Source organism: Petromyzon marinus, chromosome 41 (assembly GCF_048934315.1).
Source record: "Petromyzon marinus isolate PM22_M1 ecotype Great Lakes invasive population chromosome 41, UKy_Petmar_22M1.pri1.0, whole genome shotgun sequence".
NCBI lineage: Eukaryota > Metazoa > Chordata > Hyperoartia > Petromyzontiformes > Petromyzontidae > Petromyzon > Petromyzon marinus.
This window is the reverse complement of record NC_133707.1, coordinates 8,339,861-8,360,629: the sequence shown is the minus strand read 5'-3', so window position 1 is coordinate 8,360,629 and position 20,769 is coordinate 8,339,861. Positions and strand designations below refer to the sequence as shown.

Below are 20,769 nucleotides of genomic sequence, written 5' to 3'. Positions count from 1 at the left end.
CAAGTCTCGAGACGGCAACGTGGGTTTTTATTTTTTTATTTTAAAGAGATGCGTTCGAGCGCGTTGGATCTGTGCGTGTAACGCGTGACAAGCCAGGAAGGAGGGGAGAGCGTTTGTTCATTCCGTTTCGTAACTCTTCAAGTGAGAGCGCAAATTGAGAGAGAGGCTTGTGACGCCTGCGGTTATTGTTAAGTTATAAAAGACGATTGAAAGAACCATCGCACGGAACGATTGCAGCCAAGCAGCTGGGAACACACACACACTCAAAAGTCATGGGGTAAGTACAGCAATAAAAAAAGAGTTTAATAAACGACGAGCTACCCTTGATTGTTTTGCTTACCCCGAGTGTGTCTGTAGGGTCTGGTGTGCCTTTGTCTTATTCATCTTGTGCATTCACAACAAAGTAACTGCGTGGTGTGTAGGTGTCACGGTTAATTTAATCTCAGATTGGCACGGTTGGCTACGTACGGTGCGAAAGAAGTTCAATACACAGTGTAAATTACAGTGTGTATTATGATTCATTATGAATCATTAGTGCCTTTATACACCGTGGCGCTTATTATGTTGAATGAATGATTTGAAGCGGACTTAGGCGAATGGGGTAATGCTGTGTTCACTTGCTCTGCAGCTGGGGTTGCAATTGCTTCTTGTCATGTAAGCCATTGTCTCTCAGCCCATTCCCTAATGAGTGCATCAGGTCGTGAAAATGTGCACTTTATCCATCGCTGATGCACTATAACCAATATGATTGATTATTCGTATTGCTTAATTTTGAACAATCATTGACCATGCGTTCAATGTTAACTGTTTTAGGCGGCGGCTTTTGTCCACTTGGTTGGAGAATCGTCGTTTGGTTGCTAAGTTATGAAACCTTGAGGACCCTCGCATGGTCCGTGTTTGTTGCCTCGTGCCTGCGTAGCTGTGTCTTTGGGGAGCGGTGGTGCTGCGGTTAGCGCACCGCGCTACGAATGCGGGTGGTGAGCCCGAGCTCGATTCCCGCTCACGGCCAACATCAGTGGCGAACGCACGAATCGGTCCTGGGCCTCCCCTAGATCGACTCAGCGGTAAATGAGTAACCGGCGCGGTGTGTAAACAATCGCAATTGTGAGACGAACACGTGCTCGCCAACGCCACTTTTGTATTCGTGTTATACGTGCGCGTGAATGTACAATAGCCACGCATATTCTTGCGGATGTTACAAACAATCGCCGTGACCTATTGACATGCCCTGGGGGAGGCCTTCATCCAGCAGTGGATAGACATTGGTTTGTGAGCTTCAGTGTTGTTACTGCGTCGTGACGTGCGCACTACGCGCGCGTGCTGTGTGCATGTACGTGCTGTGCCTAATACATAAGCGCATTCAACGCAAGTTCACGTTTGTCCACGCACTCTTGTCCGCGTTGAAACAAGAGGATACTTCCTTGCAATGGGGCTGTCACCTGCAATTGTTGCCCGAAGGGATTCCGTGTAGCAGTCATTGGACGGCCTCGTTCACGGGGTGGCCATAAATGTTGTCGGGTAGCCGCAGAAGCTTTGCCGTGGCACTGAACTTGGCAATCGCCCGGTTGGATTCGATCGATCTCTCGGCGCGGCACTTGAAACGATGTGGGCCCCCCCCCTCCCAGCAGTTTGACTCCTACCACGGGCACACAGATTCGCGTGTTGGTGAGGTCAAATGTGGGTACGTCCGCCTCTTACAACACGTCTGGCCAACGTGGACGAGTAGGCCAACTACCCTCTCGTGGAAGGCCCTTCCGCCAGCAGTAACGTGAGCATGCGATTGCAGGGTTGCCCCTTTTTTCATAACAGAGTGGGGATAAATATATATACATTGACCATTACATTTTGTACAAATCTGACATTGTATGAAAACATGGAACCGACAACAATAACATTGATGCATTAAATCTCTAAGCGCACATATACATACCCAAAAGGATCTCAAGATGCTGCACATAGCAAGCGTATCGACACGGACAGCACGTTGAGACGACAACGGAAGATGAAATTTAAAACAAATACTAAGGGGTCGGGCAGAAGCCGTGACAACACAAGGCGTGTAAACCTCCTCCTCATCCATCACCAACCCGCAGTGTCTCCCTGACAGGTAGTGAAATCGCCGCATAGCATTGGGGTGATGCAATGTGATGAGGAACCGTCGGTGCACCTCGCCTATGACAATTACATCATTGAGACAATTGCTTTGCGGTGGGTAATGTAAGCCGAGGCGTGGTGAGGCTCCCGCTGCGCTCGTACAGACGGTATTATTGTCACGAGTTTGTTCTTCGGATGAAGTAAAATATGAAAAAGTGCTGCTGCTGCTGCTGCATTCGCACCAAGTTGCGGTGACATTGAATGCGAGCGTTCAGTTTGTTTCGGTTAGCGCGGGTAATTTAAACAAAGATATTCCGGCAATTGTGAGAACAAATGAAAACGAATTATTTGGTTCTTTCGGTAAAGTGACGTAGAAATAGAAGATAATAATTTAAATAATAGCGTACGACGTTTCGATTGCAACACAAGCAATCATCATCATCATCAGGTACAAATGAAAGAGAAAGCAAACCTTGTAAACTTAGAAATACAATGCAATACAACACAGAGAGTCGGCTAACATAACAGTCAACACCCGGCCTGGTTGATCAAGTTCTTCCAAAGATTGCTAGATTTGAGAGAGAGATAAAACACAGACAACGGAGACACACAGACAGACACATAAGCAGAGAGAGTTAACAGAGACACACAGTGTGTGTCTCATTTGTACCTGATGATGATTGCTTGTGTTGCAATCGAAACGTCGTATGCTATTATTTAATTTATTATTTTCTCTTTCTACGTCACTTTGCCAAAAGAACCAAAGAGTAATTCCTGCAGTCACGAAAGCTCCAAATCAAAAATGAACTTAAATAAACCATTGCTTGCCGCTTCTGCAGTTGATTAGTTACCCTTCACAGTATCCAGTGATGGCGTTAGCCCAGCCTGAAGCATAAACTATATTTAGCCAGGCCCCCTTTCAAATAACGAAATCCAAGTGAGATGATCAAAAGCGATTATAACAATAGACAAGAAATATGAACGAAGTGAGATAAAAAAAAAATTATAGAAAAAAGTTGAGATGTATTGAGATGAGAGATGAGATTAATCGGAATTAGTTTCAATTGGCATGTTGTGTTTATTGCGATTTTCATTTGAGGTGACATTTGATGCAACAATATTTTGCCATAAACCTGGGGCACTTGAGTATTTGGCTGTTATAAATGTCCACGTGATGAGTCACTTCGTTGAGCTCTCATTTGTGATCACCAGGCCGCTTCTGAAAAAAAGCTCCATAGCGCATAGGGGCATTACCTGGTAAAATAAAAAAAAATGTGCATTTGTTGTGGCCCGAAGCTGTTCATAGTTTGCTCATGCCTAGAGCTTGCCCTGTAATGCGAGATCCTTGTGAGTGTATGGTGCGAAAGAAGTTCAACATAAATACAATACATATAATGTTGGCCATAACTGCCAGACTTAAATACGTGGCATACAGTAAGTACGAGCGTGGTAGACGATGCAAGTCGATCATTCATCAGTGATCATGAAACAATATGGCACTTGACTCTGCATTTGTGACTATGATAACGGCTTTGTTAAGGTTATGTGAAGTCCAATTATTGCATGGGCCCTGCTACTCGTGCATCTGTTGTGTAATGGGTGGCGTGTCATGCTAACAATCTCAGTAACCTGGTTAATTTTGTGACGCTGTGCCGAGTTGGGAGTGGTGCACAAGCACAATTAACAACAAAACTGAATACATTCGTTAAAAAACACAGCGGGCTTAAAGTACAAAAAATAGAATATCGGCGACGTTCCGGGCAATGACCCTTCCTATATATTTTAAGACCACGCTTTTATTATCAGCATGGTTAGCTACGTACGGTGCACAACAGGTTCAACATACATAGTGTATCGCAGTGTGTAGTATGATTCATTCGTGCCTACATACACTGTGGTGTTTATTCCGTTGAATAATCTGAAGCGGAAATTAGTTAATCGCTTAACGCTGTATACAATGACAAAGCAGCTGGGCGTTGCAATTGCCGAAACTGTAATCGTATATGGCATTGTCTCAGCCCATTCTCGAACGACTGCATCAAATCGTGAACATGTGCATTTGATGCATCGCTGATGCACTATGATCAATATGTGCTGAGTTTTACAGAAAACCTAGGTTCGATTCCCAGCCGAGCTCATTAGTTTCAGATGAGAGGGCCGTACACCTGAATCCCTTATGGGCCTCCCCTAGTTCGATCCCACCTTAAGCGAGTACCTGGTGCTGTGTGTAAACCTCAGTGCCTGGTGCCGTGTGTAAGCCTCAGTGCCTGGTGCTGTGTGTAAACCTCACTGCCTGGTGCTGTGTGTAAACCTCAGTGCCTGGTGCTGTGTGTAAACCTCAGTACCTGGTGCTGTGTGTAAACCTCACTGCCTGGTGCTGTATGTAAACCTCACTGCCTGGTGCTGTGTGTAAACCTCAGTGCCTGGTGCTGTGTGTAAACCTCAGTGCCTGGTGCTGTGTGTAAACCTCAGTGCCTGGTGCTGTGTGTAAACCTCAGTGCCTGGTGCTGTGTGTAAACCTCAGTGCCTGGTGCTGTATGTAAACCTCAGTGCCTGGTGCTGTGTGTAAACCTCAGTGCCTGGTGCTGTGTGTAAACCTCAGTGCCTGGTGCCGTGTGTAAACCTCACTGCCTGGTGCTGTGTGTAAACCTCACTGCCTGGTGCTGTGTGTAAACCTCAGTGCCTGGTGCTGTGTGTAAACCTCACTGCCTGGTGCTGTGTGTGAACCTCAGTGCCTGGTGCTGTGTGTAAACCTCAGTGCCTGGTGCTGTGTGTAAACCTCAGTGCCTGGTGCTGTGTGTAAACCTCAGTGCCTGGTGCTGTGTGTAAACCTCAGTGCCTAGTGCTGTGTGTAAACCTCAGTGCCTGGTGCTGTGTGTAAACCTCAGTGCCTAGTGCTGTATGTAAACCTCAGTGCCTGGTGCTGTGTGTAAACCTCAGTGCCTGGTGCTGTGTGTAAACCTCAGTGCCTGGTGCTGTATGTAAACCTCAGTACCTGGTGCTGTGTGTAAACCTTAGCAATAGAGAGAGACAAAGGCGGTCAAGCGTGGTGATGACCACCCCCCCCCCCCTCTCGTGTGCTGTCTATGCTTTAATAGGGCTGAACGATTAATCGATTTTAAATCGAAATCGCAATTTGAAACAATGCGATTAGTAAATCGCAAAGGCTGCGATTTGAAAAGTTCTATTACTTATTGGAATTGTGGATTATTTTTATTACTATGACTTTATTTATTTAACTTAACAATTGTTATATGTTTCATTGTTCTGTTTAAATTAAACCATTTTAATAAATACATGTTGTAAGCAATTCATATCTTTTGAGTTCTCATCCTTGCATTATAATAGACTAGCTGTACTACCCGGCTTTGCCCGGGACTTGGATTCACCACGCCCGGCCGCCTTTGTCTCCCCAGTGGTGATATTCACACACAACACACCAGTTACTCGTTTGATGCTGAGTCGACCTAGGGGAGGCCAGGACCGGTTAAAATAATCGTCACCGGTGGTGGCCGTGAGCGGGAATCGAACTCTGATTACCGGGTTCGTAGCGCAGCGTAGCGCTAACCACTACACTGCAATGCGTTACGCTTCCACACGCGCGGGTCACGTGACAGATTTTATTGAGCTCCCCCCCCCCCCAAAAAAAAGTGTATTTTTATAATTTTTGCATGGTGTACAGTCTGGAAAGTACCCACATGGCAAATTTCCAGTGTGTTGCATGTCGGGAAGTACGCTAAACATTTTGAACAGACACACATATTCACAACTTTGCCTTTTATATATATAGAGATACAGCAGTTAATATTTTGATGGTATCATGTTTTAAATCTATTACACAGTGAATATTGAACTGAAGCTTGACTTTAAAAAATCTAATCGCAAATCAAATCGCAATCACAATATCTGTCAGAAAAATCGCAATCAGATATTTTCCCCAAATCGTTCAGCCCTAGTTCCTACCGTTTGACAAGTTTACAGCTCAAGTTACAGGGTTTATGGTGAAAATGTTCCACATTCCGTAGTGAATTGTGCATTGTGTAATACCATAAATTAAATGTTAATAGAGTACATCTAGAAAAATAAAACATATACAATAAGAGATATAGCCTTTGTCAGATAGCCAGGATATCTCATTCAGTAGAACACTGGGGTTGTTATTATGATCATTGTTATGATTATGATTTCAATCTACATCTGATGTTAATCTGTGCACTATCTTAATTAAAATCATCATCATTATGAATCCCTCTGATGGCACTATAATTATCACGTGTTGACGCTGCATTGCTTGATGGGAATACATTCGTGGTTGGCTTTCGGATTGCCACAGGAATATGGAATTGCGTCTCAAGTAACAGGGTCTCCAGTGGATGCACGCACCACCCATTGTTTAAAATACGACAGAAACTTTGACTTACTGCACGGTATATAGAGTCGTGATAAAGGATAATTGTTATTGTAGCACTTATGAGTTATTCGATTGGTCGAGTAATCGAACCGAGAATCGGTAGAGCAAATCGATTACGGTACTTCTAAAATCGGATAAACCAGCTGAAATAAAAGTACATTTCATGGATCACTTATCCGAAATTGATTGTCTAAAAAAAATGTAACTGGTACCGCTGTCGAAACGGAGCAGAATATCATGCAATCATTCATTTCGGTCAATCACTGGGCCACTTTCCAATGTCGTGGGCGGTCTACTGTTGGCAAAGTTCATCGTGAGTTTTTGTCTGATCGTTGATTCTCGTCTCTCCATTTCCCGTTCCTCCCCTCCCCCTCCCCAGTAGCACGAAGGAAGTTTGTCCGGTGAGTGAAGCAATATCATCCACCATACGTCAGTCATATCTGGCCCTGTGTTGGGCCTCCCCTAGGTCAATTCAGCCTTAAACGAGTACATGGTGCATTCTGTAAACAACTGCATCGCAGAGGCAAAGGTGGCCAGGCGTGATGCTGGTCACACCACCCACCTGGTGTGCTGTCCCGGCATTAATAGACTCCGATCGCTGCTGTTTAGTACCCAGCTTTTGTCACAGTCCGTAGGTACTGACGGAGGGCATGTGTCGCCCGAAAACATTACAATTAATCTGAATTGAATATATTCACTGTCCCTTGTGTCTGTTGGACCACTCACATTGCTGCCAATTCCATCATTTCCTTGTTAATTCGACCACGTCCTTCATACCCAGTAACTCTCAACTCTGAAAATGTACCCTTCTCGAGCTCACTTCCCTACTGATCACAAATTGTAGCGCTATATGTATTTTTGCTTTCATTTGATCACCACTTTTAGATCTGCATTGTTGAAGGAAATTAAAATCACATTCGTATTTCTTGCAATTTAAATAAAAGACATGATACGAGCCAGAGGTATGTGGTAGTTCACTACACTCTGAAACTGAGTTCAATACCACTTTCCCAACCTGCATGGACCAGCGTGGTGAAGTCTACTGGACATCTGTCTCCTGGAAATCTGTGAAAAATAACTTTATAGCTCATCGGATTCCTCCAATATTAAAGTGTTCTGATTCTGAAATACGTTCTGTTCACAAATTGCCATGGGGTAGGGCTTCATCCAGCAGTGGATTGAAATAAGGGCTGCAAACAAACATTTTTTTACTTACAGTAATCATTAAGAAGAAAAAAATCCAATCACTTATCAACTGAAGTTTGTGGATATGTATTTGACTGTATATATGCTTCTGTTTGTGTTTTTACTTCCAGGTGAACCCAGAATCTGACCCAAACAACTTATACTATGGAAAGCAGTACATCATTTATAATCCAAGTCAAGACCCTGTACAGAACGGATCATGTCTGCGTAAGTTTGCGTCGTTTTGTGGTCTATTGCTCCACAATCTCGGTGCCCTGGGTTCAATTCCTGGCCCAGGCCAAACCCTGTCTGCGTGGCGCCAGGCGTATCGCTCACCGTATTTTGCAACCACACCATCATCTTTGTGTTCCCTCTGCATTGCTAACAACACGTTCATCAGCTGTTAGCCTGTAGGCCTGTAGGGGACGGGGAACCTACAACCAAGCCCTCGACTTGACTTTGTGCGGGTAACGACCACATGAGACCTACTACTTAAAAAACAGCCCGCAAACGATATTCATCCATCGTTGTGGGCGTCTTGGCCACACTTATTTGGTACGAGAAGGGAATATTTTTTTAAAATCTAATTCTAGCATGTGCAGTCACTTACGTCAAGGCCCTCCTGAGGTATCAGAAATGACTGAGTGTGTGTGTTGATGTGTGACAGGCAAAAGGTATTTGAAAGTTCTGTTGTTGGGCTCTCGGTAAGGAAAATTTCCCCACCCATACTGCAAGGGTATTTTTGTCTCTGCCTGCCAGGAAAACGTCATTATTGGAGTCGATCTGAAAGGCGTGTTTGGGTTGCTGATGGCAGGATAATAAGCTGCGTTGAGCTATAGGCACTGCTGTGAATGTAGCTGTTACCGCAAGGTAAAACGTTCATAATGTTTTTTTTCCCCAACAAACACATTCTCATATTGATAAGTAAGCCGAAACAAAAAAAAACATTAGCTAGATAGTGCTTAGATGGGAACCCACCCTCCACCCACACACAAGAGGTGTTACGGGCATTCTGAGCAGCAGAGGATAGTGCAGAAAGATCAATTGTCGTGCTGTAATTCCTTCACCAACCCGCACTGACCAGCGTGGTGAAATACGGTAACTGCCATCACCTCGCCCTGTAGGGTATCGACAAAAGGGGCTGTACGTGTGCTAAGTTGTACAGCGTGTGATTCACCATTCCGCTTTGCAATGCATGCTGATTTTTTGTTTGTTTAAATGTAAAAAATTGCGCAATACTGTTACGTAATGGAGTTTTTATACCCAATTGATACAGGTGTTATTTTCCCCCAGCTGGTGGGAGCGTGCGTAATGTAATGAATGTCAAACTCACGGAAATGGCAACAGATTTTACTGCGATGATGTTGCACTTCTACAGCTGTGTTGCAACATGCATAACCAAATTTAATTAAATGTACGTACAGTTGTGTTTCATATAGGTGAGGACAGGGGCTCAAGTCACACCTGGGAAGCTGCGTGTTTCCTGCTAGTGAATAGTTTGCGGATAAGAGGCGTACTGCTGTACTATAATTATCCCAAATTGACGTGACTACTGGCTACCGGCTCAGTCTGGAGCCTACTTCCCGTGCCCCGCTGTGTATTTAAAGGCTGTGTGGTCAGCGCAATCGGCACTTATGTATGCCACCTCGTTGAATGGGGGCAAATGCAGAATGAAAATAAATACCACGATTTTTTGTCGAAATATTTTCGGGCGTCTCTCCATGCCTTAACACGACGGGGGGTGGGGGGGGGGGGTGCTGTATCAAATGCTCAACTGCAGAGTGAACGCTGTTCTAAAGGATGGGTCATTTACCAAAACGTCGCCAATTATTACCACATTCTACGCTTTTTGAGGGGCAGTGTCGTTGGTGAACAGTGTCGCATCTCCGTTATTTGTGCATGTACACTGCTGCCAGGCGCAGCATCGCGAATGTTTTTGTTTAAAATTGAGAATTTAAACGAGATTTCGCTGGTGGGGTTTTCTTTTGTTCTTTTTGCAGTTTTCCGAAGAAACACTGAGTATGATTTGCACAGCAAAGAAAATGTTCGCTTTTGGCTGAATCTTAATGGGAACGCTGAAAATAAGGTAATACGATTGTTTATTTACACAACCGCCGCCACCCTATAATACAACTCCACTCCTCCCTTGTCCTGTTAAGCTGTAATATAAATAATTTATGCGGTGTTTATAATGAACCATGTTTACCGCACATCGGCTCTTAAATAATAATAATTGTGGCGTGTGTGTCGACTTTGTGTTTTTCTTTTTGCTGCGGCACAGAAATTTCCGGACCTGGTGGCAGGCCTCCGCAAAAGCTTTCCCGACGTCAAGTTCACCTGCCGGCTCGTCAAGCTTATGGCTGCGCTGCTACGCACATATGGTGAGATACCACCTGTATTCTCTGGAGTTACCACCCACGACTATTGCAACTGTCTCCTCTACGGTCTCGCCAAGCTGCATTGGCTTCCAGTTGCCAAATAAGTACATAATAATGTCGCATTCGTTACACACAAAGTGCTTGTCACAAATGAATCACAATACCTCGCTGATCTCGTTAAGGAGCATAGACCATCACGTGAACGCCGGTCATCCTTGCAAGCGGCTTTTGGCTGACCATCGAACAAAGACGGCTACGGCATTGCGCGCTTTCAGATGCGCTTCTGCAACGATCACTCAGAGGGAAGTTTTGTCTTTCTCTCCTGCTACCCCCTTAGTCTACAACTCTCTTCCCCCAGACATCCGCGCTATCGACCTCCTGCTCCATTCTGTCCAGGCTCAAGACTCGCCTTTATTCCTCTGCCTATGACTGACTCCTCTCGATTAAATGACTAATATGCCTAATGTTTCAGTACAGCATATTGAGATTTTGTTGCATTTAGATGATACATAAATCCAAGTTATGTTTGATTGTAAGTTACATATACGTATAAACAATATATATGGAAACATGGAACACGTAGATCAATAACACTGTGAACCCGGCGACCTGAGCTAGATTCCCACTCACGGCCAACACCAGTGACGATTATCTAAACCAGTCCTGTGCCTCCCCTAGGTGGACTCAGCTGAAATATGAGTATCTGGTGCATTGTGTGGACATCGTCACTGGGGAGACAAAGGCGGGTGGGCGTGGTATTGGTCACCGTACCCCCTCGTGTGCTCTATTGGCCTTCATAGTTGCACGCTAACAGCACTTGCCGCAACAGTCTGTTAAGGCTACACGCGGAATATTTGTCTTGCCCCGCCAGAGATATTTAAAGTCCAGTTTGGCCGTTGTTCATGAAAATGTTTCCCCGCTCCTGGGCTTTTGTCATTTCTGAATTGTGACCAAATGGAGTCAACATTTCCTACGTTGCTTCACAATTCACTAGGCCACACCCAATTTGGGAAATTTGCAGCACTTCTTGTTTGTGAAAGTGTTGCGAAAACGCAGTTTTTTGTTGGCGTGACATTGAGTGTGTTGGGAAGGCGACGGTACAGTAGGTTTGCAAAATAAATAAAAAGTTAACCTAAAGGAGAAGTGAAAATGTTAAAGAGAAATAGAGTACCATTTGTTGGATACCGCCGTGGAGTAATGGTTAGCACACTGCACTTTCAATCCAGAGGTCACCAGTGCAATCGCGCCCGGCGTGCCATTTTTAAACAATGGAGCAGGTTTCTTAAACCCCCTTTCCACCTCCGTCCACGCAGCCGTGTAAAATCGGGTACACCACGGTTAGTTGATGGGCATGTTGCAAGTAGTGGGGTTAAGTGTGAGCAGTGGCCAGGAGTAGGCCAAAATAGCCTCGAAAGGGTCTTTCAAGAGCTACAGTGAGGGAAAAAGTATTTGATCCCCTGCTGATTTTGTACGTTTGCCCACTGACAAATAAATGATCAGTCTATAATTGTAATGGTAGGTTTATTTGAACAGTGAGAGACAGAATAACAACAACAAAAATCCGGAAAAACGCATGTCAAAAATGTTATACATTTATTTGCATTTTAATGAGGGAAATAAGTATTTAACCCATCTGCAAAACATGACTTAGTACTTGGTGGCAAAACCCTTGTTGGCATTCACAGAGGTCAGACGTTTCTTGTAGTTGGCCACCAGGTTTGCACACATCTCAGGAGGGATTTTGTCCCACTCCTCTTTGCAGATCTTCTCCAAGTCATTAAGGTTTCGAGGCTGACGTTTGGCAACTCGAACCTTCAGCTCCCTCCACATATTTTCTATGGGATTAAGGTCTGGAGACTGGCTAGGCCACTCCAGAACCTTAATGTGCTTCTTCTTGAGCCACTCCTTTGTTGCCTTGGCCGTGTGTTTTGGGTCATTGTCATGCTGGAATACCCATCCACGACCCATTTTCAATGCCCTGGCTGAGGGAAGGAGGTTCTCACCCAAGATTTGACGGTACATGGCTCCGTCCATCGTCCCTTTGATGCGGTGAAGTTGTTCTGTCCCCTTAGCAGAAAACACCCCCAAAGCATAATGTTTCCACCTCCATGTTTGACGGTGGGGATGGTGTTCTTGGGGTCATAGGCAGTATTCCTCCTCCTCCAAACACGGCGAGTTGAGTTGATGCCAAAGAGCTCCATTTTGGTCTCATCTGACCACAACACTTTCACCCAGTTGTCCTCTGAATCATTCAGATGTTCATTGGCAAACTTCAGACGGGCATGTATGTGCTTTTTTAAGCAGGGGGACCTTGCGGGCGCTGCACGATTTCAGTCCTTCACGGCGTAGTGTTACCAATTGTTTTCTTGGTGACTATGGTCCCAGCTGCCTTGAGATCACTGACAAGATCCTCCCGTGTAGATCTGAGCTGATTCCTCACCGTTCTCATGATCATTACAACTCCACGAGGTGAGATATTGCATGGAGCCCCAGGCCGAGGGAGATTGACAGTTCTTTGTGTTTCTTCCATTTGCGAATAATCGCACCAACTGTTGTCACCTTCTCACCAAGCTGCTTAGCAATGGTCTTGTCGCCCATTCTAGCCTTGTGTATATCTACAATCTTGTCCCTGACATCCTTGGAGAGCTCTTTGGTCTTGGCCATGGTGGAGAGTTTGGAATCTAATTGATTGATTGCTTCTGTGGACAGGTGCCTTTTATACAGGCAACAAGCTGAGATTAGGAGCACTCCCTTTAAGAGTGTGCTCCTAATCTCAGCTCGTTACCTGTATAAAAGACACCTGGGAGCCAGAAATCTTTCCGATTGAGAGGGGGTCAAATACTTATTTCCCTCATTAAAATGCAAATCATTTTATAACATTTTTGCCATGCGTTTTTCTGAATTTTTTTGTTGTTATTCTGTCTCTCACTGTTCAAATAAACCTACCATTAAAATTATAGACTGATCATTTCTTTGTCAGTGGGCAAACGTACAAAATCAGCAGGGGATAAAATATTTTTTCACTCACTGTACCTATAGTGGAGGCCATTCTGCCAGAAATTGCATGAGCGAGTAATTGCAGAGCTGCACTTTTACCTTTTGACAGTACAGGATATTGAATTATTGTACTTTACTTATGTCGACTATTGCCTTGGGATAGTTTAGCTACAAGGAAACATTGGGGAAATGAGATGTAGTTTATGACTTTGTAGTGTCTCATCGGCAATTATGAGGGGGTGAAGGGGGGATGTTAGAATATAATAATTCTCGGTACTTTTCAAATTGGAAACTTCGGCTTGGACACGAGTCGACTTTCCCACTTTGAGAGTGATATCATGGGACTTTAATGGGTTTTTTTAAAATCTGCCTGTCATTTATAGTGTGTGCAGAGCATGAGTCAGAGCATACAGACACGTCATACCTCATGAGACACATCACTGAATACCAAAGTCTAATTTCCATTACATTGTAGATGCAAATGTGGCATGTGTCACGCACAAGAACTTCGCTAGCTTTAATGATTTTTGGCAACTAGCCGTACATTATTTAGGCCCGCAGTGCACTGTACATGCACAGCGCTTTTCCTCAACCCACTGCTGGATGAGGACCTCCCCTGGTCATGAGGGGTTATACTGGTAGGAACGAAGTTGTAAACTGAGTGTACCAGCCTGCAATAGATTAATGTGTCCGTCCGTCCGTCCCCTTTCAATACTTTAACGAAGTGAAATCTCGTGCTTTTGGGTGTAAAATCAGCAATAGACAGCGCATAGACTTGATATGTCTTATAAAATTGCGCAAAATTCCAATGTTCCTACCAGCCCACCCTGCAGGGACCTGTTTTTACCACATTTCACCGCACTGGTCAGTGCCGGTGGGTGAATGAGAAGAGCAAAGACGCGGGAGCACAGAAGCAGGGCACGACAAATTGCATTTTGAAGCACTTTGTCTCCCTGCTGGCAGCCTGCAACACACCTCCTCGCTTACACGGCGTGGTCACTCGTCCAAGCACTCTCTGGGCCCAATCCTGCTCGGTTTTCTGACATCTCATGAGATCGGGCGAATTCCGTGTGGGCTCAGTTGTGTCGATCGGAGTAAAATAACTTCGGACTACAATCGAGATTGTGTTTTGCTTTGTTTGTTTCAGAAGAGGACGGTTACCTCTCGCTCTCCAGCTTCTGCAGGCTCGTCGGGTGGTTCGGTCCTTTGAACCGGTGTTCGATTAACGGAAGGCAGACCTGCATTCTCCTGAAGAACGTGAGAGCAGTTTTTAGTCATTGACCCTCACCCCACCCCCCAACATTATAATTCTTCGATGAGCCCTAATTGCGGGAGTGAAGCTGTGAGTCAGAACCGTTCCAAGTGATGTCATACTTAAATGAAGCGCGGTTTCATGATGTAATCGTGTAACGTGACCTCTATTCCATTGACGCTTATCTCAGGGTCGCCAGGGTAGCGAGAAGTTAAATTCATTGCCTGGTATACAGGATTTGTATGGGTTCGATTGCAACCCTGACGCCCGTATACTTGGAGTTTGCATGTTACCCCCTGTGGTCGTGTGGATTTTTCTCCGGGTCCTCCGGTTTTTCCCTCCGCATTTAGAACCAACGTGCGTTTAGAGAATTTGTCTGCAATAAATATCCACGTGATAAGCCACTTCACTGGGCTATTATTTGTGGCCAAGTCGCTTCTGAAAAAAGAGCTTTATAGCTCAGTAGGGATTACCTGGTGAATAAAACATATTTTAGTTTTAGTTTAGAAACATCTTGCAATGTGTCTTACAACTGACTTGTGAACCAACGATGAACAAACAAAAAGGTAATTATAGTCCCTTTTTTAATATGTAAAATTATCATCCAACCACAGACACACCACAGAAAATGTTATTATGATGCAGGACAAGCGGATTGAGAAACGTACACACGAATGATGCAACAGTAATATGACTTGCTTACCCAGGAAGTCACACTGAATCTCGAGAATACATTTCAGGAGGGTTCTTGCCAATGAATTATTTGCGTGTTTTTTAAAGTAAAAACAATAAAGTCCGGAAAAACTCCGAAAAATAAAACGGTCAAAGTGCACACAAATAGCCTATAAACCTGCTTGCTATATTACCTCTTACAGACACCATCACATTGCCCCTGTAAGTACCGTAAATAACCCACACACACTGAAGTTACTATCTACGTGTGATCTCCAGAGTTTCAGACCTTTATCGCAACCACAATCGGCTACGATAAGTTGTCTTTCTGCTTGCTCCTCAGGACCCTTGAAGAATGTGTCAATGTGCTCCGTGTGTGTGTCTCTCTCTCTCTGCCGCAGCTGGAGGCACTGTTTGAGAAGTCGATGCTGCCCAGCCGTCTGGGAGTGCCAGAGAGGTGAGCCCACATGCCCAGCACTCGCCACGTCTCTGTAACAGGATCCCGTACGTGCGCCAACCATGGTGGAGAACTGTCCAGGGTAAAAACGTTGTGACTGTGCCTGTATAGTCAGCCTGGATAGTGCTTGGATAGGTGGCCACCATGTAAAAGAAGAGGCGTTATAGGCTGTGGCAGAGCCATGTTGAGGGCAGCAGAGTAGCAAAAGTGATTGATGTACCGTACTATGCTTCCACGTATTTTTCTCGATGCCATCTTCCACCGGCACTGGCCAGTGCAGTGAGATTTGGTCAAATAAGCTGCACAATCAGCACAGCTTGCAGAGGCCCTCATCCAACAACAGTAGCTTGAAAGAAGAAGGGCTGTACCGGGACATGTGCAACCATAGACCTCTCACCATTGTATGTATGTTGAACTTCTTTCGCACCGTACGTAGCCAACTGCGGTAATCGGAGGTGGGGGGGGAAGGGCAATAAACTAAACTCAAAACCATTTACAGTAAAACCTTGGATTGCGAGGAGCATAATTCGTTCCGGAAACGTGTTTGTACTCCAAAGCACTCGTATATCAAAGCACTCGTATATCAGTTGTGATCACGTGACGCTCGGCAGTACAAAGCGTATACGTACTACTCGTATTGCAAGACCTCGCTCGTTTATCAAATATTTATTTAAAAGTTTGCTCGTCTTGCAAAACACTCGCAGACCAAGTTACTCGCAATCCAAGGTTTTACTGTATGTGATTACTACCACCGTAAAAAATAGAAGATATCATGCACCCTATTCACAGTATTATAAGACGCACTATTTTCCCCTCAAACCGAATTTGGCGGTGCGCCTCATAATTCGGTGAGCTGTATGTTGTACATGACACCAGATGTTCAGAACTTTATTGACACCTAGGGATATGTCTTACTTTCCAGAGCATTTTATAACCTGGAGAATACCGAATATCAATTGTTGATGTTTTTGACGATGACCCTTTTTCTGGGTGGTGACGTAGCCTCGCGGCAGAGCATTCACCCCTCGTCACAGAGGTTCACGGTTTGAAAATCCCGCGGCCGCCCTGATTATTACTGTGGGCGTTATAACCAGAGTAACAATGCTACGCGCCGCATGCTTCACCGTGGACTTTTAAAGATCAGCTGATGTCATCCGGATCCCCTGTGTGTTGGCAATAGGGTCCAAATTTTTCCACATTTGAAAATTTCCCACAAATATACTCATTTGGGATTATACATGACAATTATCGCCCCCTAGTGGCAGACTAATGCCCCAGGTCCCTTGCGTTCTCGCCTGATTGAACAAAATAAACTTGAAAAACGATGCAGAGCTCGGCACAAGAGCTACGTAATAACGTCAGTTGGACCCTCTCTTCTCTTTCACAGCTGGTTTGCAGGGCACATGACGCAAACAGAGGCATGGACGCTGCTCAAAGGAGCTGTTCCCGGGACTTTCCTCATCCGATTCTCCGAGTCGCAGGCCGAGAATGGGAGCTTCGCACTCTCCATCGCCACTGACAATGGGGAACCGGAGAACGTCAGCATACTTGTGAGTCACAGTAGCAGGCCCCAGATGTCGCCCCTCGGTCATTAACTCAGTGAGTCATTTATTTGTACCCATTTACTGGATCAGATGCCCATGAACTTTATTTAAAAGCATATAAACTTCATAGAAATCCATGTTGTGCCTCTACATTTTCCTATTGGCTACCCAGACCAATACAATCCAGCAGCATTTGTTTAATAAAATTCTGGATCAAATTTGACCGTCTGGTTCACATCACCAGAGTCAGGCTTGGTAAACAAATGCTGCTGAGTTAACAGACGTTGTTGGCTACAGCACACCATCTAAGTAAGCTCTGCTAAGCTTAACTTTCAGCTCTCTTTCAAATCTACTACTGGACGAAGCCTCCTCCCACATTGTAACTGCACACAAACATAACGCACGATTTGCGAGCGATTACCGAGAGCACCTGTCCACGTGTGGTCATTTCACTCGGCAGGGCGATCCACGCACCGCGAGCCTCGGGAACCCGATGTTGAACCTGGCCCTGCGCTACGGCGGGGATGACGATAACTGCCGCTACCCGGACCTCCCCACGCTGGTGGCCACGCGGTTGAAAAAGCACCCATTCCACTCGGACCATGTGGAGCGCTGCATCTTGCCCTGCCCTTGTCTGCCGCTTGCCTACATCTTCAACATGCCAGTGGGCAACGAGACATAGACACGGTTCAGCGCGGACTCCCGTCTGAAACCTGATATTCTTTTTTGCTGTGGCCATGGTGGCGCATGCTATCGGCCAAAATATAGATTGCCCCGCGTAAAACGGGATGAGTCGTAGAGTGACTACATACGTGGCAGAATGCGTTTGCGTAAGGAAGGCGGATTTGTGCGAGGCTCAACTGGGACGTGGTGAGCAGGCAGCCCTTCCGTGCTTCGGTCAGTCCGACCCATTTTTACATAGCCATGCCCACGCGATTGACCGAATGTCAACGGCCCTGCGTAAAGGGGATGAGCAGTAGAATGATTGCAAGTGAGGTGCCTTTTTATAAGGCTACTGCATTCCATGGGAGGCTCAAACAGAACATTTGGGGAGCTGGCAGCACCTGCCATCATCAGCCACGCCCACATTTGAATAGCCCCGCCCACTATTACGTAGCTCCACCCACTCAATCAGAATCTGGCCACACCCCACACATTGAGTGGTAGCCTGGCCAACTTATCATCGGCCCCACCTAATCCTCTGCCAGTCCTGGTCACTACTTAGGTTAGCCCCATCCTTTTGCCTCTGCATTGAGTCAAGCATGAGGCCAGAGCATTTTGAATGGGAATAACATATAGATTTTAAACAAAAGACCTTTCTCAAACCGGAATGTTCGGTTACCTTATATTTGCATCGTACTGGATAACACGCATGGCATCACATCGCACACTCTCCTTGTACCAAACGTGGATGGTGCATGAAAGCCTGCTGTATTTATGAGACCCACGAAATGGGCTGGTTTACATTGCTTGCAAATTTAATGTAATTAAACCGAAATATGTACTCAATATGCTGAGCTATTTATGTTACAACTTGCCTTTTGCCCGTCCAAGGATGGGCGTATTGCAGTAAATCTGAAACTTGCAAGCGAAAAACAGACCGCGATGTGATAGTCATTGCATTATTGCGTGTGCAATTTTTAAGGCCGCGGTGACACAGACCTATTTCATTTTAAGGTCATAATCCATTGTTCATCATGACGTCCTTTTTACTTTGATGTCTCAACAACATCGTTACGGAGATCACGTGACGTGAGGGTTCTGCCTTTATAGTGAGGGTTGTAAGTTGACGCCGGGGAAGGGGGAGGAGGCGCCTCCATGTGGAGTGATGTCACCTGCTAATTATTATTAATGGAGGGGGGGGGGCATTTGGAGGACGTCATCTGCTCTTGTTAATTAATGAGGGGGGCTGTTCGATGTGGAGTGACGTCACTTGCTCATGATTATTAGTGGGGGGGGGGAGTACTCCATATTGAGTGATGTCACCCGCTCATGATTATGAATGAGGAGGGGTGGGGGGGTGCCCATTTAGAGGACGTCACCTGCTCATGAATATTAATGAGGGGGGCTGGTCTATGTGGAGTGACGTCACGAGCATTAAGGACAGACATTCCTGGGTGATTATAGTAGATATGCCTACATTATATGCAGCTGTGATTTTTTTTCTGTACTGTATTACAGTCTATACATTTGAAAAGTTAACACATTTCCAGGATCAATGAAGGAATGCTGCAATGAGCATATGACAGGGCCGGACTGAGGTTCTTGTAGGCCACAGGCACTTGTGTTTCGTAGGTCTTTAGTGATAACTCTCTACATTTGGGACTGCCCATATTACTACAACCAATGCTCTCACTCTGCTTGTTTCACGCGTACTTTGTCCAGCCGCTGAACAGATGTCGGTACTGGTACGTTCATTATTTAGTCTATGCCCTAATTCTATGGGAGCATGCGCGTTGTGTGCCACAGATAACAGTTTTAATTTGAAACAGTGCCTATCCTTGCGATATATATTTATTCAAGAAGATATCCTGGTTAAATTTTGAACCATACAAACAAAAAACATGATCAAAATATTTTTTTCATAGGCCCTTTAATACGGTCCTGGAAAATTATACGCTTTACCTGTGGCACACCACAAGGAGCTGAGTAGAGTCAGTTGCACAAAAAGGACAGACAGGGCAAGATCACCAGAAAAAGGTGCGGGGCTGACAGTCAGTCCCAAGGTGAGCAGCAAGGGAGAAAGGAGCGGCGCCGGGTGAGGGAGAAGGAATAACCTGGACCAGATGACGGGGATGAGAGGTTCATGAGAGGGGAGGGCAGAGAACGAGCGAGCAGAACTTAATTGCGCAGAGGAGCAGTGTCTCTTTTTGCAGCGGGTGGGGAAAGGGGAGGGATTTATAGTGGGGGTGGCCACACAGAAGTCATGTACAGGGGCTCTCTATCAACTCCCTGGATGTATGTTGAACTTTTTTGCACCGTACGTGGCCAACCGTGCTCATCAAAGGTGCGGGGGAACAACAACAAATTAGACACAAAAAGCAGTTCTAAAGAAATGAGTTTTCAATCTAGATTTAAAGTGCATAGCTCCAGTGGCTTCCTAATATCGGAAGGAAGAGCATTCCAGACGGCCGCAGAAGCGCATCTGAAAGCGCGCGATGCAGTGACCGTCTTTGTTAGATGGTTAGCTTGCGCAGGTGAGCTGCATGGAGCAGCGAGCGGTCTGTTTTCACAAGGGGCAGGAGAGGGGCCGGGATTCAGAGTGGGTGAGACCACACACAGGTTGTGTGGTTTACTGGAGATTTCAGCTGATTTTTATATGTAGATGCAGTATATATTATTTATTATTGTTGTAATCTTATTTTTTGTACCTTAGCCTTGATGATGTCAATAACTTTAAGGTATAATATACTCACAGGAAGGAAATATTTAACATTTTGGAATGTGTTTCCATTGTATATACAGCTGTCAACTTAAACATACAATAAATGTAATGTGCTATGAAATGTGTTTTTTGTGATATTTTATTCATGGTATTGTATATAATTCGCAATTATATTCCATTAAAAGAATGTGGGGTAAAATGTGGGTTTTCACCTCTTCTAAGACGTCTAGCCAGTGTGTGTGAAGAGTGTGCGAAGATGCTCTCTGACAGCTTCCTCTCATGAGAGCTCCTTCTACCAGCAGTGGTGTTGGTAAACAATTGCAGGGCTGCGCCTTTACCCAAAAAAATACCTTTAGATTGTGTTTACAGAGGATAGTACAGTATACAGTTCATA

At 45.2% G+C, this 20,769-nt stretch overlaps 2 protein-coding genes across 4 annotated transcripts in view; one reads left to right on the top strand and one right to left on the bottom strand.

Moving 5' to 3' along the window:
• Positions 1-14,286, bottom strand: part of LOC116950918 (uncharacterized) — a 44,622-nt gene extending 30,336 nt beyond the window's left edge. Inside the window, exon 1 of one of the 2 annotated variants that reach the window (XM_076073352.1) lies at positions 14,227-14,286. The gene's annotated coding sequence lies outside the window, so the exon portion shown is untranslated. Of the gene's footprint in view, positions 1-1,439; positions 1,637-14,226 lie in introns of those variants that run through there. The other variant, XM_076073350.1, reaches the window with a different exon arrangement.
• LOC116950921 (uncharacterized) lies at positions 136-20,496 on the top strand. 2 transcript variants are annotated; one of them, XM_032969094.2, is made up of 9 exons: positions 136-277; positions 6,885-6,906; positions 7,822-7,918; positions 9,691-9,776; positions 9,972-10,071; positions 14,213-14,322; positions 15,391-15,446; positions 16,834-16,996; positions 17,451-20,496. In XM_032969094.2, the coding sequence occupies exons 1-9, from the start codon at positions 273-275 to the stop codon at positions 17,670-17,672; spliced, it is 861 nt and encodes a 286-aa protein (XP_032824985.2). In that variant the 5' UTR covers positions 136-272; the 3' UTR covers positions 17,673-20,496. The 2 variants fall into 2 exon arrangements, with proteins under 2 accessions (XP_032824985.2, XP_032824987.2); XM_032969096.2 differs by having other exon boundaries at positions 164-277; positions 6,888-6,906.
• The last annotated feature ends 273 nt before the right edge of the window (positions 20,497-20,769 follow it).